The sequence below is a fragment of the Aplysia californica genome, unplaced genomic scaffold (genome assembly GCF_000002075.1).
Source record: "Aplysia californica isolate F4 #8 unplaced genomic scaffold, AplCal3.0 scaffold00311, whole genome shotgun sequence".
Classification (NCBI taxonomy): Eukaryota; Metazoa; Mollusca; class Gastropoda; order Aplysiida; family Aplysiidae; genus Aplysia; species Aplysia californica.
In genome coordinates, this window is record NW_004797581.1 from 39,225 (window position 1) to 55,896 (window position 16,672).

A 16,672-nucleotide genomic window follows, 5' to 3' on the forward strand; every position below is an offset into this window, starting at 1 on the left:
ACAATGTTCCCATGGGCACAGTACATTCAAACCTGTCTTTTACGGAAACCTGTGTAAGACGGAAACCTACCTTATCGGAATCTCTCCGCTCCACCCTTGATAAATTTCTCTATAAATACCTCTATAAAATGGAAACCTGTCCAACGCAGAAGCGGAAAGAAAAGTTCCTTCCCTTCGGAGAGTTTTTAACCTGCCTAGATGAAAATTGCTTTGCCAGCTCAGCCCTGATTTGAAATTTAAAAAATTATCAACTTTGCTTCCATCGGCTCTAAGCTTTAGGCCATGCTGCCAGGAGAGGAAGGGGAGTAGGGGCACAACTTGGGGGTAGATGTGACCCCATCCATGTAAGAACATGGACAGGGTAGTGTAGGTATGAAATCTCTACAGTGCCTGTGAAAGTGCTCGAAAGGCACTCCAGCTTGGAAACTTTATGGGTAGCCAGAGGCCAGAGGTGTGAAATTAGTTTGACCAATGGCTGCTGCCCTGATCATAGGGCTATCTGAGAAAAGAATTCCTCGAATTGTTGTATACAAGCACAGGAGGGGTGGCATTGGCTGACTGTCCTAATTACACTGATGGGAGGGGCCAGGGGTGGAAGCAAAGGAGATGTTCAGGCGTTTTTGTTTTTAATAGGTCGAATAGTGGTCCTATGAAAAGCAAGTACAAGTGGTAATTGGAAAAGTAGGACTGATGAAAAGTCATTTTCAGAGAGGTAAGAAGTTTTGACCACTGCTTGCCGACCAGACAAGCGACTCAAGTTGATCCTACCCGCTGGGCCTTTGCGCCCCCCCCCCCCCCCAACCTCTCCCTAAACTCTCCCTAAATGCCCCTGTCTAAAATGGAAAATGTCTAAATGTCTAAGACATAATTTTTTTCTAGCTCCCTTGCAATTCCGTCTTACACAGGTTCGATTGTATATACTATATTGAAAGCATATTGCTTCAACCCTACCCATCAGTGCCAACAGTCGCTGACTGGAATACAGCGCCCCAGCAAAATGAGAAAAATACTTAGCAAAATAAACTTCCAATCACAGTAATCAAATACGCACATTCCTGTGCAATGGCAAACAGCCTAACCATTACATCACGAGCGCCATTATTTTGAAAGGAGAAGATTAAAGAAAATATGAAGTCCAATGATCAACATGAATCACAACAAAGAAAAATAAAGCTGAAATAGGTCTTCTTTGTTTCAGTTAAAGTAATATCCCCGAAAACAAATCAGAGCTTTACTTTTACCATATATGGTCGCTTTTAAGGACAAGCGGGCTAACCCAGATTTCGGCGGTTTTCCAGAAATCTTGACCTGCACCTAAAGTGGGCATTGCCCTACCTATAGGAGAAGTTTGGTTTCTTTGGTGTGTATATTTGCTTGATTCTAGAGAAAAGTCCCCTTGTCTTTTAAAGAAATTGAACAAGGGGCAAAAACTTTACCTTCGATTTTCTCAAAACAACATTTTTCAGGATAGCCCCCTTATGCTTAAAAGCGACCATATATATAGCAAAATATCAGTTAAGTGCAAATTTGACCACAACAACCACATTCGGTTTTAGCCCCAGAAAAGAATAATTATAAAGACTAACCTGACCATATAAACTCTGAACTGAAGCCAGAGCCTAATCCATGGGAAATTACTGCTGGTCTAATCATCTCTTGCCAGCTTTTTTTCACGTACAGGAAAGCAGCTCCTTTCGGGCATGACAACCATTTATGTGCATTGGACACATAAAAATCTGGATCGATTGCCGAAATATTAAATTCCAGTGAACCCAAAGCATGTGCTCCATCAATGAAAGAGAGAACATTTCTGCAAATAAATAACATGTTTTTAATTTCAAATTCAGTCCCCTGATAGACTGAAAATGATTGTAAATTTTTACTCTCTACGCCACACAATTTAGATCATTAAGGAGACCAGCTGCTTCACCTTTGTCGATTAAGGCTAAGGAAGGTCAATGTAAGCAGAGTGAAACACAGCATCCCAACAGAAAGACCAAGATATTTGATAAAACAATTTACCTCTCCTGGAATTGAACACAGATGCTGATAGCTTACTCAGGGTCTATACTGCTAAATTGTTAGGTGGGTAAAAGAGTACATTTAAGTATAGAGCAGTACACATTTCACTTCCTTTCAAAACTGACCTCGAGTTAAAAATAAAATCTCCGATAGGACACAACCAAGCAAAGGAAGAGCCATGATCACTCCCTACAAATTCAAGAATACCTCGATGTAGATTCAAAACAGTGCCCTACACAGTAGTTCCTTGTTACTTGGAACTAAAACTAAGACAATTAAGACTGAAATTGTTGTTTTTAAACAAGATGAGGTAAAAAGAGTGTTTCCATTTTTAAAAAAAGGAATTTGTTAGCGTTCATCTTATTGCATGCAACTTTAATTGTTCTAAAGTAGTCAGAGGAAAAAATAAGACAAACAACGGAGGGAACCTTTTTCTGCACATCTGAACCATTTCTTCCACAGGCATAACAACTGGAGTGTTGCTTGGAATATGATCGATGACCACCAGTTTTACATCATCTTTCTTCAGTTCAGATTCCAGCCGTTCTAAGAGCTGAGTAAAGAGAAAGATTTTTAAAAATACAAAAGCATTTATTGAATCATTTTAGAATACTACGAAAACTACAGTTTACTTCATTACCATACCAAAAACCAGTGATGGAATTTGTACTTATAATATATTGCAATTTATCACAAATGAGAAGGAATGGCGAGCTAGAATGATGTTTTACAGTTTCTTAATTCCTAAGTTCACATATAGTGCGAAAAAGATATAATAGGTGTGAAATGTTGAGGCACAAGACCATACGGTATACAAAATATATGGTCTAACCTGACCAAGACAATCATCCACTGTCAAGGAGAAAAGAGGTCATCTTGGATAGATAGTCTGTTTGAGCAGTTCAAATGCAAATGAAGAACAACAACCAATTGTCTTTTAAAAATATTCAACATATTAATACCGTATATAAATTATCTCCTAAAAGTTCAGAAATATTTTTTGATTTATGCACAAAATTGTGGACCAAATCAGTAGGCCCTTATTAGTTTTAGTTTTAGTAAAAGTTTTATGGCACTTACAACACAATAAGGTCATATAAGTGCCGAAGATTAGAAGCGTTACAAGAGAGTAACAAACACGAAAAAGAAGGAGGGGAGATAGAGAAGATAGATTTTTTTTACAGGAAAGAAGGAGCAAACCACACCAGAGCACCCACCAACCAACCACGAAATCAGTATTAGATGGGCCTGAGGGGGGTCAAGGACTCGGGCATTACCAGGGCCAGAGGGAAGTGAGGGCTAAAAACTGACTTGTCCTGTAAGGGTTACATCATTTCTGAACACTCGCATTTTTAAAAAATGAACCCCCCCCCCCCAAAAAAAAACAACCCCACTTATGAAACAATGAAAATCAAAGTAAGGAAAAGAAAGCATTTGTATTTATTTGGCCTCTGCATGAATTGTAAGTCCTCAGTGGAACAAATAAGACATCAGGAGGGTACAGAATCCAGCTCTGAGCTTAGCAGAGGAAACAAGGAAGAAGTAGGCAAGACGATGCACTGAAGTAAATTATATCCAAAGTGTACATACACAACATGTAAGCAGTGGTTTCACCCCTGTGCCACAGGTCTTAGCATCAGATCAGTGTTTTATCAAGTACGAGTTAAAGAAAAACAGGGGCAAAAGATAGCATTAAAAATCAATTCATGCCAAAACACTTTGCAGTCACACAGCCAGCAATACAAAATACCCCATCTGGTCACCCAGCCAGGATAGCAACTGCAACTGACTTTTTGGACCCGGCACAGAACTGTGCCAGGTGACTAATATGGATCATTTTCACTGGCGCATTATTGCCCAAAGTGACCGCAAAGTGTTAAAGGTGAAAAGAAAAAAAAAATCGGCGTCCAGTTGAAAATTAGAGTACCTTTGAAAATGGCTTATGGCTGACTGAAAGGCATCTCCACTCAAAGATGAAAACACTTTATGCAAAAATAATCTATTGCACTGTGGGTTGAAAAAGTTACAGTAAGACATCCCCGATATTTTCCAGGAAAAAAAAAGAAGAAAAAGAAAAAAAACTCTCACAATAAATTAAAACCATAACTCTTTGAGCCTTGGTCCCCTCAGCCTAAAGGAGCTATGCACCCGAGTGAGCCCCTGACACAACAATGCTAGATTCTGATCGCTTCCTGAACTACAGCGCAGATGAACCTGGTTCAAATCTGCAAAGAGATGTACTTACATTTGGGTTGCTTAGGACATTTTCAAGGCTCTCTACCCTTTAGCTTGGTCTTGATACGGGCGGATAAAAGATCTTGAAGTGTTAAAAGAACCCCATTATATTTACTAATTAAATACATCTTCGAGCAAAGGTGGGCACTCAGTGTGGGGAAAGCTAGAGGTAGAACATGCTAACTATCGCTAATCATACCTCCTCTTTCCCTGAGACTGGGAACTGAATAACCACTTCCCTGTTCACACAACCTGTCTTGGAGCAGATGTGTTGTACTAGTTTTTTTACAGCACCTGCAAAAAAACCCCCCAAAACCCCCATAAAAAAACAGACATGAACAAAAACCCAAAACAAGTAGTCATGAAATAATTTTTAAAAACTCAAATTATATATTATTTCAAAATTGAAGATGGCAGTCTCTTAAACTTCAATCAATTTTTGAACTCTTGCATTCACTCCAACTGAGACATGCCTCAAGTAAGAACGATTAAGTTTAAGTCTTCCTTTCAAAACTAATGAGTGGCTTAATAGGACAATCACAATCAAAGTTCAGTAGGTCTTTAACCAATATGAACTAGTTTAAAATCAAGCCAGAGATTATTGAACTTATCCACAGAAACATACTGTCAAATACAGATAATTCCAACACGGAAAACTGGAAATCATCGATAGCTTGTACAATTTGCCACTGTTCAACTGGTATCTCTTTAATTTTTCATTTATCGGTTAACCTGAATTATGGACGGGTCAAACACAGTTAACAATCCCAGATGAGCGCGAGTTATCTGTACTCAACTGTATGTGTCGTTACCAGCTTTTATAGTAGACCTAAACCCTTCACTCCATCAGGTTTCAGATTCTACGACAATGAAAAGAGCTCTATTGACCTTAAGTATATTATATCTAGGGTTCCTATTCATCAAGGAGAAAAAAATTTCCCAATTTTTTTCCTTGATTTTCTCCTGAAGGTTGTAACTATTTTCAAAGACAATTTTTGTTTTAAAGATGACGAAGAGAGAAGAAGAAATGAAGAGAAATGCATTGGCTAAACTTAATTCTACTAAACAATAAGCTACATGATCACATAAAGAAATGCCTGATGACAGGTTATTTTTTATCGGCTAGTTTAATTTCCTAACTTTCTCCTATTATTTTTTTTCATTTTCATCCATTTTCATATGGTGTTTTTTAACTCTAGTCCTGCGGGGTTAACTGGAAGAGGGCTCTTATCGATCGATGAGCCACTTACATCGCCTGCGAGCTTGTGCCGCGGGGCGCCGAGGTCAGACACTGGTCACGCGAGCGTGCCGCGGCAGGTCAGGGAAACACCTCATCTTTTATAGCAAACTGATACGATCAATGAATAAGTGTTACGATCACACGAATAATCCCATTATCTCCTCGTCGGTTGATCAGAGACGCTGAGATTGGAAGTTACACCAAATCGAATAACTTTTCCAGAGTTTTCCAGATTTCACACCTATCATGAATGAACTTGCGAACAGCTGCTTATCAGCTGTTGTTCGAAAGAGGAAAAAAATGGGATAATTTCCGAATATTTTTTTTTTCAGTTGCTCTCAAATTTCTCCCTCTGGTAGGACAATGGTTAAAAAACCACCAAATATGATTATTTACATCTGGAAACAACGTTTTGTGTAAGAATTAGATCGTTAGAAAAGTGAGGAAAGGTGTTTGCATTGAAAGATGAAAGTCCTATTTCCTGAATATCCTTTCGAGTCCCTCAAGTGTCTAACTGGGTCAAAATGCTCATATTTCATTGGATGAACGTCTCAACCGATGCTCTGTTATCTCTACCAACGCCTCGCATTGCAAAACAATGCAGTAAGTTCCAGATGGACACACAGGCACAAGCAGATTGACGCACACACATTTTAGCACACAGATGCAGACCTCGCACTAAACGAAATGCGTTGCCCGCGCGGGACGACGACTGATCAGGGACCAGCTGTGGAGCGCCGCGCGGTATTGCGCTTATCGGGCAAACATTTATCAGGGACCAGAATTTTAAGGGTTAATTAACTAGAAAGCTGAAAATATCCTGGCTTTTCTTCCATTTTTCCTGTTGTGTGAGGACCCTGATATCACTCCTATCACTATTATCAGTGAGGAGTATGAGGGGAAGTGTTAGCATTGTTGCAATTTATTTCTTCTATTTCTCTTCATGGACACTATAATTTCATGTTATTCAAGTCAAAATGTGTCACAACACGTACAACATCCCACCTCTACTGGAATGTACCATAAATTCAAAATCCTTGTTTACACTAACATCTCTCCCCCCCCCCCCCCCCTTATTTTTACACTGCTGAATTCTGTCTTATATAAGCTGGGGTCATATTTTTTAAAAGTCACATTCCAAAAGTCTTTATTATTAAACACATCCAGTTCTGTGACTGGGAAAGCAGAGGAAGAATGCAATAAATAAAAAAATCCAATAATTGAATAAATCTTACCATACGTTGTGTTAAAGGTGAGGATGACATCACCAGGGACAAAAGAGAGGTTATTGAGGACGGAATTGGTCCCAAAGGTAGCATTGTTGATTAGAACAAGATCTCTTGCATCGCAGCCTGAGGAAAATAACTATTATGATTCGAATATAATGCCACTAGCTGTCAGAATGCTTTTAGCATGACATCTTAGAGCTAAGGGCTTAGACCATCGTGTGTTGCTTTTGACCGCCACTACAGAGGCAACTAATTGATGGCAGTCTTGCTGTCATTTCTTTGGAGTATATCTGTCTATTACACAAAAATAAAAAATAAAATAAAATCCATTTAATTGATTCCATCGGGAAATTTGTTTTATAATGGCATAATAATAGTAATAGACAGCATTGGCATAGCTCAAATTCCCTTTCAACAGCAAGCTCTGTGCACTTCACAATCTATACTATTACCTCAGCAAACCTGAGAGCATTCTGAAACAACTTTAACTTCTTGGGAATCATACAGTGCAAGCGGCCATTTATAGGCGCTAAAACACTAACATACTGACAAGATCATTCCCTGACTATGGTCGGGAACCCATTCCCACCAGGGTGAAGTTAGGAATATTTGTGTAAAGTGCCTTTCCCAAGGACACAACATCAGGCCTGCCGCTCGAACCCCTGAACCCGTAACCTCACGATTACGAGTCCGGTAGCCTAACCACTAGGCCACTGACGCCACATACATAAATACACAAAAACATTAACAATACCTAAAAGCATAAATAATGCACAATGTCAGGACACACCCCGTGACCACCCCCTTGACTTACGTTTATCCATGAGGCTTTGAACCAGAACTGAAGAATGGACACTTAGGTTTTTTAAAAGAGGAGTTGGAAAGCATGGGCTCAATTCTGGCATATTTTATAGAAATACATGGAGATCAAAATCATGAAAATCCCACTCTATTATGCTCTAAGTCATATCGAATACAGCCTTCATTTAAATTTTGAGGGCTGTAGAGTGTGTGATTTCTTCTAAAAAGTGACTCTAAGCTCTGCACCACCAAAATTATATAATCAGATTAATTCCCCCCCAATCCCATCATCCCCTGAAAGAAAAAAAGAAATCAAGGACCTCATCTTTTATTTCAAGAGGTTTTTACAATAAAGCATTCTTTTTTTGATGAAAGAAAAAAACAAAACAACAAACGCAAAAAAAATCGCCTGAGATATATGATAAAGGAGAAGTAAATATTTAAAATCAATTTGTTATCAAATAATTGAACCCCCCCCCCCCCCCCCTCTTCCCCCCCAAAAAAACCCTGTAGCTGGTTACAAAATTGGAGTATGGTACCTTTGAAATCTTATGAAAGCAAAAGGCTGTTTGAAAGGTCTTTGCACTCTTGAATGACTAAAAGTTATGCCAAAAAATCAGTTGTGTTGCAGATTAAAAAATGTACTTCTCCTCTTAGTCTTATATTATATGTTCTATTCTCCCAGTCATACGCACCAACAAAATCTGCCAGTCGTCGGCACACGTGGACAAGCAATGGCAGGAGCTCTCGATCATAAAATCTCAATGGCTGCTTTTCAACATGATCTTGCCACAACTGCAATTGAAAAAAAAATTGGCTTTTACTTGAGAGACAAATCACTTTAGAAAATTTTGAGGAACCTAAAAAGTGTTAATTTAATGCACAAGCCTTTTTTCGTTCTTTTGTATCATGCGCGCAACAAACAAGAAGCCTCATAATTTTTTACAAGTGTTTATGCAACATTCAATTTTAATCATTACTACACTAAGAATAGGTATTGGGAGAGGGTGGGGGAGGGGACCACATCTCTTTATCTGAAAATACTGGATATAAAGGCTTTTGCATGTAACAATGGACAGTGCAACAATGAACTAAGATCTATATATATATATCACAGGTTCCAATTTTTTACAACTTAATAAGTAAAAATCTTTTTTTATACAGTGTGCAAATATTCATTAGTGAAATAATGAAAGCAAAATTGTGCAACAACGCGATCAAAGCTATAATTTCCATGATCATTATTCTATACATGGTCTGCGACCACAGCTTTAAGACAAGCATTCTCTTCAACTACAAAAATGGTGTAAGTCAAGTTTGTCACCACTCGCTGTTGCATCAATATGGTATAAAATCAGAATTGACAATAAAGTAGATATGACTGTAGATGTTCTGCTCCCAACCTGCCACTGACAATCTTTCAAAAAGGAAATTTACAAATCTCATCCTTGACACAATTTGAATCTTCATGGTAACAAAAGGAGAAGAAGATAAAAAAAAAAAAGGAAAACTTGCAAGGGTCCAGCTTCAGTAATATTAATTCCTGTCATGTAATGCATCGCGTATTGACCCCTGGAAACATTTTCTAGTATTTGAATGTATACTCGGTCTAAAGCACGACTGTTTATAAAAATGACCAATAAAATATGAAAACATCAAAAGACTGCATGCAAAAAGGTACCATAAATCAACCTTAAACCACTGTAGATGTAATCTGAAAGTAAGCCTGTGAGCTGCACCTCCCTAATTACCTAGAGGCAGAACGAGGTTGGACAAAGTAAGCACAATAAAGACACACTAGATTAACGCACCGACAAATATAAGCAGAGTCCAGAGCATGAAATGACTCATTCACCTGAATTGTGCGTAATGCTGGTTTCAGGGCAGCTCCAAATGCTCCGTGATTCAAAAAGCAGCAGGCTTCCTGTGACAAAACAAAAACATGTACAGTTGAAATTGTCTAATATGGCCACTCATATTTTTGTGGCGTTGGTGGCCTAGTGGTTAGGCTTTCAGACTCACAACCGTAAGGTTGTGGGTTCGAATCCCGTCAGGTACCTGATGTTGTGTCCTTGGGAAAGACACTTAACATGAATTTTCCTCACTTCACCGAGGTGGGAATGGATAGGACAGAAGTAGCAAACCACACCAGAGCACCCCCAACCATCCACTCTCAGATATACGAAAGATCAAGCTCTTTATTATCAGATTTTGTCTTCTGATGTCACTGTCTTTAACATCTCAAAAAGGATGAAGCATAAGATCACATTCACTTTTCAGTTTGAATGCTAGTGTACAACACATCAGAATGAGGACACAAAGCAAGGGAAAGCCAAACTTCATCATGGCATCACCTACAAGTGGAAAGTTAAAATATTTCATAATAATTATAATTAATATATCTAGCCAAGCAAGAATAACTCAAACGTGTTGGGGATTGACAAATGTGTTCGACATATATCCATAACGGGGAGGTGGGACAGCACCCATAGAAAAGATAATGATTGTTGAAGAGTGTTTGTTTCAACCTTTTCAGTTTTTTTGGGGGGGGGTTTTTGGTAGCTTTTTGATTTGTTTGGATGCTTTTCTTTATTTCAAATCATCTAAGTGACATAGACATACATGCATAGGAATTAATGAATGTGGTGGGGTGGAGATCAAGATGGTGATCATGAGTTGATCATTGGGAATGCCGGGACCTCCTTGCACCAAGTTGTTAACATCTGGATTTCTTTTTTACCACGAAAACCAGAGGGTGAGGGACTGGAGTAGGAAGGAAGAAAAGGATTTGGATGCACTTGAGCACATGTGAGCATGCACATGTATGTCTGTATGCATGTCTGTGAGAGAGAGTGTGTGTGTGTGTGTGTGTGTGTGTGTGTGTGTGTGTGTGTGAGTGGATATGTGCGAGTGTGTGTGTGTGCGTGTGATGTAGAGTGAGAACAAGAGTGAAGGGGAGGGGTGGGGGTTGCAAATGTCCACCGATGTCAAAACTGACATATTTTTGCAAAAATCTCATCTCCTCACTGTAGCTGATTACACTGCATTCCTGAGTATGGCAAATTGGTAAATTTATCGCTTTTTGTTATCCGTCTTTATTCGCACAATGTACTATGTGCATTGTAAACAGAATTTTCATCACTAATATCAAATGGTGCTGCGAGCGCTTGGGACTGATTAGTTACCTGCGAGTTTGAAAAACGAGCGGACTGGTTTGCGAGCACTGGGTTAAATGATTCGCTAATACCATCTGCTATATAGGTCCATCAGAATTGCATTGTGACATCTGACTTTACGGTGGAGCAAGCGAGCTGACTCTTGTGCACAGCCATATTTAACATCACCGGCTCAGCTATCTTGCTCGTTCATGATGCCAGAAAGAATAATAAACCTTTGCAGTGTACCTATAACTTTGTTCGCTCGCTTTCTAATACAGGAAGTGATTTGTAAATTTGCTTGTTTATTTGCAGACACTAGAAATGAGAGCTCGTTTATTCGCAAACAAATTAAAATTAGGGGTCAGAACTCAACTTTACTAAAATCCCGGTACGTTTTTGAAATAGCTTTTAGAGAGTCAAATATTAAATGGGACTTGGGACTTCAGGAAATGAACGTTATAGCTGTAACAGCTGAGAGTACATTTTAAGTCGAGTACGTTATACCAAGGTTTTCTGTGGTTTGTGTGTGTATATGTTAGTGCATGTGTGAGTTATTGTGTGTGTGTGCGTGTGCGTGCATGTACATCTATATAACTATATTTGAACCAGAAGCAGTACTAAATCAAACCAGAAGCTCACATATAAATTCAATCCTCAAACCAGAGGTATTAAAATCGCTAAGTAGGTATCTGAGCAAACAGAGGCACATAGACACAACATAAGTTATTACAATACATTCATTGAACATTGCACAGAAATAGAAAGACAGACAGAAATAACAGAAGGACAGAAAAAAAGCAAGAGACTGACCAGTGGCACCTTCTAACCACCTACATAAAGGTAACAAATGTCTACTTGTGACGGAAAGCAATATATATATATATAAGTACTAGAACTACAGAAGAACATTTTCCAAAGACAAGTGCAAATCTCAGAAAACTCTGTAAGGACAAGTGCAAATCTAGGTACCGTTCTAAAAAGAGTTGAGGAGAAAGCATTACATGATTGAAGAGTTTGTGTGAATGAAGGTAGATACTGCTACTGACCTGATACTTACCTTACAATTGCGGAAGATTATTTATCTGATGTGGATTTGGGTTTTACAAGAGCCTCCTCTTCTGACAGCAGCAAAATTTGACATAAGAGATTATCAACTGAGAGAGAGAGAGAGAGAGAGAGAGAGAGAGAGAGAGAGAGAGAGAGAGAGCGAGAGCGAGAGCGAGAGAGAGAGAGAGAGAGAGAGAGAGAGAGAGAGAGACTTTCTAGGAAATAATTCCTTTGACAGTGAGCTGAATGTTATCCATGCAAATGATCAAGGCCTTTTCACTACATGACCAACCTCTGGCAAGGAAAGAAGCTCTTGTACATTCGAGGCATGGAAAGACCCAAAGTCTCTTTTGCCACTGCTGTTGCTACCCTGTTGTGCCATATTTGAGGGAATCTGTTAGAGCAAAACAAACCAATTTAACATGGAAACTGCCATGAATATTCATGTCATGAAAGTTCTGCCTTGTGACAGTTTGATTTGCATTTCATTTTTAACATATTCGACAAAGACAACCCTTTGGAATCAGGGCATGTGGAAGGGGGTCAGTTGAAAGTGACAGGCGGTGATGGTCGTAAGGGTCGGCAACAGTCTGCATTAAGTATTGTATGCCAACTGGCTGTATATGTGACCAAAAGACTTTATGACATTTCCCACTAAGTCTTTATTATCTCTCTCTCTCTCTCTCTCTCTCTCTCTCTCTCTCTCTCTCTCTCTCTCTCTCTCTCTCTCTCTCTCTCTCTCCCTCTCCCTGACTTATTTATGTAAAGAAAAATTATCTGTACTCAAATCACATTTTCTCTCTCCCTCTCACTCGCTCTCTCTCTCATTTCTCTCTCTTCCTGTCTTATTTAGGTAAAGGAAAACTCTCTCTCTCTATGGTCCTTTCCATGAGCGGTCCACCAAAATGCAAAAAGAATTTTTTGAGGGAATATGCTGCCTGTTCTTTGAAAATACTGTATAATGACTGTTGTTATTTTTTTGTTTCCGGACCGGTATAGCTATTATCAAAATCTGTAAAATACTTTTGGTTACATGTATTTACTTACTATCAATGGATTTACCTTTTCTGTGTATTCATTTGAATTGTTTGGTTAAATTAATTACTCTTTATTTTTTATCGAAGAAGAAGGCACTATGTATTGTCATAAAAAATAAAAACTTAGAGGGAAACGCCATAAAGTTTTTAGGTCAGACATACAGCCAGTTGACATACAATACTTAATGCAGACTGTTGCCGACCGTCACTTTCAACCGACCGATGGAAGGCATTACTTTTTTTTAGAGATGACTGATTCTGGGGCAAAATTTGCCCCTCTATTTTTAGTGCTATTAGTCTTCACTGTGACTACTCCCTCTCCTGTTTAGCAACATATCGATCGGTATGTCAGTTCCATGCCTCCCTCACCAGAAGCTAAAAATGTATTACTGCCTGGTCAACTATGGTACAAACAGTGGGAGGCACTTACAAAACATGATCAGTCCATTCATTTCAGGGGACTAACACGACGGGTGAATGAATTATAAATGATGGCTCATCCAAGGTGTCAGGGGCCAATTATGACAATGCCTTGGACTATGATCTGGAAAGATTTGAATGGCCACCTTAGGGAGGGTTTTTGGGCTGTTGGTTGATAAAATATCTAGTGTCTGCAGTCAAATCGGACAGGTTATCATTTTACGCAGTGCTATATTATATTTTAAACCTTTTTTCAGATGTATCGCCGAAATATTGGCGAGAGTCCTCACCTTGCGGACCTAAGTAGCCTACTTATTATTGTTATTGAAAAGTTGGAAAGGATTTAGGAAACGAAAATATCTAGTTTCACTTTGTCAAAGTGTCCATTTGGGGATAAATGAGTAATTCATTCTTGCAGTCTTGAACCAACAGAACGATGTAATCGGACTCGGTAGAAAAATCATAATAACTCAAACAAAAATTGAAATACTGTTTTCAAATAAAAAGCTGTGCATTCAGAAAATTGTGGGTTATGTTCTTGGCCTGTATATAATTAGATTCTAGGTAGCTATGCTGATTTGCTTTCACATATTTGGTAAGGGTAATTTTTTCCATCAAATTTTTTTTTCTCAACACCATCACCAATCTCAACCCTTGTATGACACTTATGTTCAAAATTAATCCTTGTTTCATGTTTGAACGTATTCCTCATTCAATTTCTTTCATTTTGATAAATCATGTTACCTTTTGAATGATGGCTATGCTTATATGAAGTTATTTTGTACATCACCTGCATGGTAGGTAGGGATGGGCAGGTACCGGTACCCAGTACCGGAATTCCCAGTTTTACCGAAGGAGGTGTCAGAGCCGGCACCAGGCCTCTAATAACGGCTCTGGGAAGGAGCCGACACCAACAGCTTTTTACCGGGCCACGGGAAGTGTGCAGTGTGTAGGCCTAGGCCGAGACCTAGCAGCTGTGATGTCAGGTGCACAACGCAGCAGGTGACCTCGATACATGATTTCAGATTCAAAATTGACAATCAAAAACGAAATTTACTTAGATTTAAATATGGCTTCAAATGAGATTCACGGCGAGCCACTTTGCTTATTTTGATACGCTGATTCCGAAAATGAAATCAATTTTTAGTGGCAATAATATAATTATTTTAAAAATTCTGCATGCAAAGTTTAATCCAGCACGGCGGCAAACTTCAAAGGTATTTTGCGTCACATTTCACCTCTCAAATTCCGACTTGTGTGTGTGTGCGGGGGGGGGGGGATGCGGGCCGTGCTGATCGTGGCGAGACGTGAGACGCACAGACTGTGACGTTACCTCCTGGTGTCACTCAGACAGTACCGGCGAGAAAATATCGACACTGGGTTTCGCCAGTACCACCCAGCACTACTGCATGGCCAAATCGAGCCACAGGTTAATTACAGTGGAAACCTGATATAACAGGGATGGCGGCACTAGACAAAAAGTCCTGTTATATCAGATCCCTGCTAAAACAGAAATGCAAGGGAAGTTAGCGTTTGTGGACTAATCCAACTTTATTTATTCATGGGTAGTTTCCCATGGCCTACGCATGACACACTACACGTGCGTGTAGCTAGGCTTAGGGCTAGATCGAAGTCAGCACCACACCATAGCCCTCTCTCACTTCACCCGCTGCGTGTGCTTGCAGAGGCATCTAGTTTGCATGGGCTTGCTCGATCACTGCGTTACTCTCTCTCTCTCTCTCTTACTTTTTACACATTGTTAATGAGCCTTTTAAATTGTCCCTGCTTAACCGATTGGGCTCCGATGAGGCCCTGTTATTGCCGATAACTTTAAATAGAGAAAACAAGTAGGAAAAATCAGGATTTCAATAAATCCCTGTTATAACCGGATCCCTGTCCGGGCAGGTTTCCACTGTACATCTAGACCACCAAAATACTATGCCTGTACAGAGTCAAATATATAGAAAAAAATGCAAGGGGGCAAAATTAAAGAAATAATGAGAACGTGGCGTTGATACAGATGAGGTGGCTGTGTTATAAGGCAGTTTCGACTGTGGGAACAATCATTGAGATGCAAAAAGATATAGAGGGGATTGGGGGGAACAATGCTCAATTTTTACTCTTCTTAAGTAAGTAAGTGTGCATCTTTGTAAGTCTCGATCACAACTTGTTGTATTCTCTTGCTAAAAAGTTGTACCACTAAAGAAATAGTCTGACTTATAAACTTACTTACTTTACTAAGTACACACCTAATTCTAACCTATGACAATTCAATGACTGGTTCATTCCGAATTCTACACGTATGCTCATATACATTTCGGTTTGACTTTTATAGGATAGGCTTATCCACTCAGCAAATTATTAGTTTATATATAATATTATATCATGCGATGTATGGATGTTTTTATACAAATTTGGCTACACATCACATAATACGCTTAGACTCTTAGATCAAGGCAATCAAGGCTACTAGATCTAGATCTAATACTTTTGCTATCACTTGTACTTGTTTTTGACATGTTATGTGGGGGTTTCATAAAGGCATGCCCCGACCTTAAAAAATCTGGGGGATGTCAGGAGAGCATGACAATGCCCCATCCTCACCTACATTTTACAATAAATTGATGTTTGAAGTCAGATTTTGTATTTTCTTCATAACAATCGATTTAATTTGTCAAATTTGTGGAGGTTCAGTGGTAAGATTGAAGAATACCGGACCAGCGGACTGACTTTGCCTATGTCTCAACCTTAGGAATTCATGATTTTCCCCAGTTTTTATCTCTCCATGGAGAATCTCGGACCGGTAGATCTGTTCATTAAAATTTTGTCTGGGGGGAGATTCCCCTCCCCCTCCTCCACCCGCCCCACATTCTCGCACAATAATGTATTATTTTTTTGTATACGAGTGGTCCGAGTGGTCCGGTATTCTTCAATCTTCCCGGTTCAGTAGCCTTACAATATCAATAATGTATATCTCTCCCTCTCGCAGCAAAAAATACAGCAGTATTCTAGACTATAGTAGTAGTATCTATGGCCTAGATCTAGATTTCTAGATCTAGATCTAATATTTAGATCTAGATTTAGATCTAGATAATATATCTAGAATTAGAATCTAGATCTAATCTAGATCTAGAATCTAGATAATATATCTAGATCTAGAGATCTAGAAATCTAGTCCCCCTAAAAAAAATGCATCTAGATATCTACATGTGGGCTCGAAAGTATACATTTATCCACATTACAGCTGGAACAGAAATTACGATTAGAGAACTGTCTGTAAACAGGTTAAGTGCTCTGTACTTTGCACAAATGCAATGTCATTTTCTAAAAGTACGATGTCAACAGAAAACTTGCCCACCTGACACCCCACTGTTGTTCACTCACTCAGACTCACTGATGTTTGTTTACATGTTTCTATAAAAAGAGGAACTAACCTTTACTTGTACACATAACGAAAGAAACCTGAAGTAAACCTAACCGCCC

The 16,672-nt window shown here is 39.1% G+C and overlaps 1 protein-coding gene across 1 annotated transcript in view; it reads right to left on the reverse strand.

Annotated features, from left to right (window-relative positions):
* Window positions 1-11,762, reverse strand: part of LOC101850732 (L-cysteine desulfhydrase) — a 47,080-nt gene extending 35,318 nt beyond the window's left edge. The window contains exons 1-7 of the mRNA XM_035970707.1: window positions 11,743-11,762; window positions 9,383-9,451; window positions 8,223-8,322; window positions 6,733-6,849; window positions 4,457-4,551; window positions 2,451-2,575; window positions 1,587-1,810 (exon numbers count right to left, since the gene is read on the reverse strand). Coding sequence (XP_035826600.1) covers window positions 1,587-1,810; window positions 2,451-2,488 — 262 coding nt within the window. The 5' untranslated portion in view covers window positions 2,489-2,575; window positions 4,457-4,551; window positions 6,733-6,849; ... (1 more) ...; window positions 9,383-9,451; window positions 11,743-11,762. The remainder of the gene's footprint in view (window positions 1-1,586; window positions 1,811-2,450; window positions 2,576-4,456; window positions 4,552-6,732; window positions 6,850-8,222; window positions 8,323-9,382; window positions 9,452-11,742) is intronic.
* Between the last annotated feature and the right edge of the window lie 4,910 nt (window positions 11,763-16,672).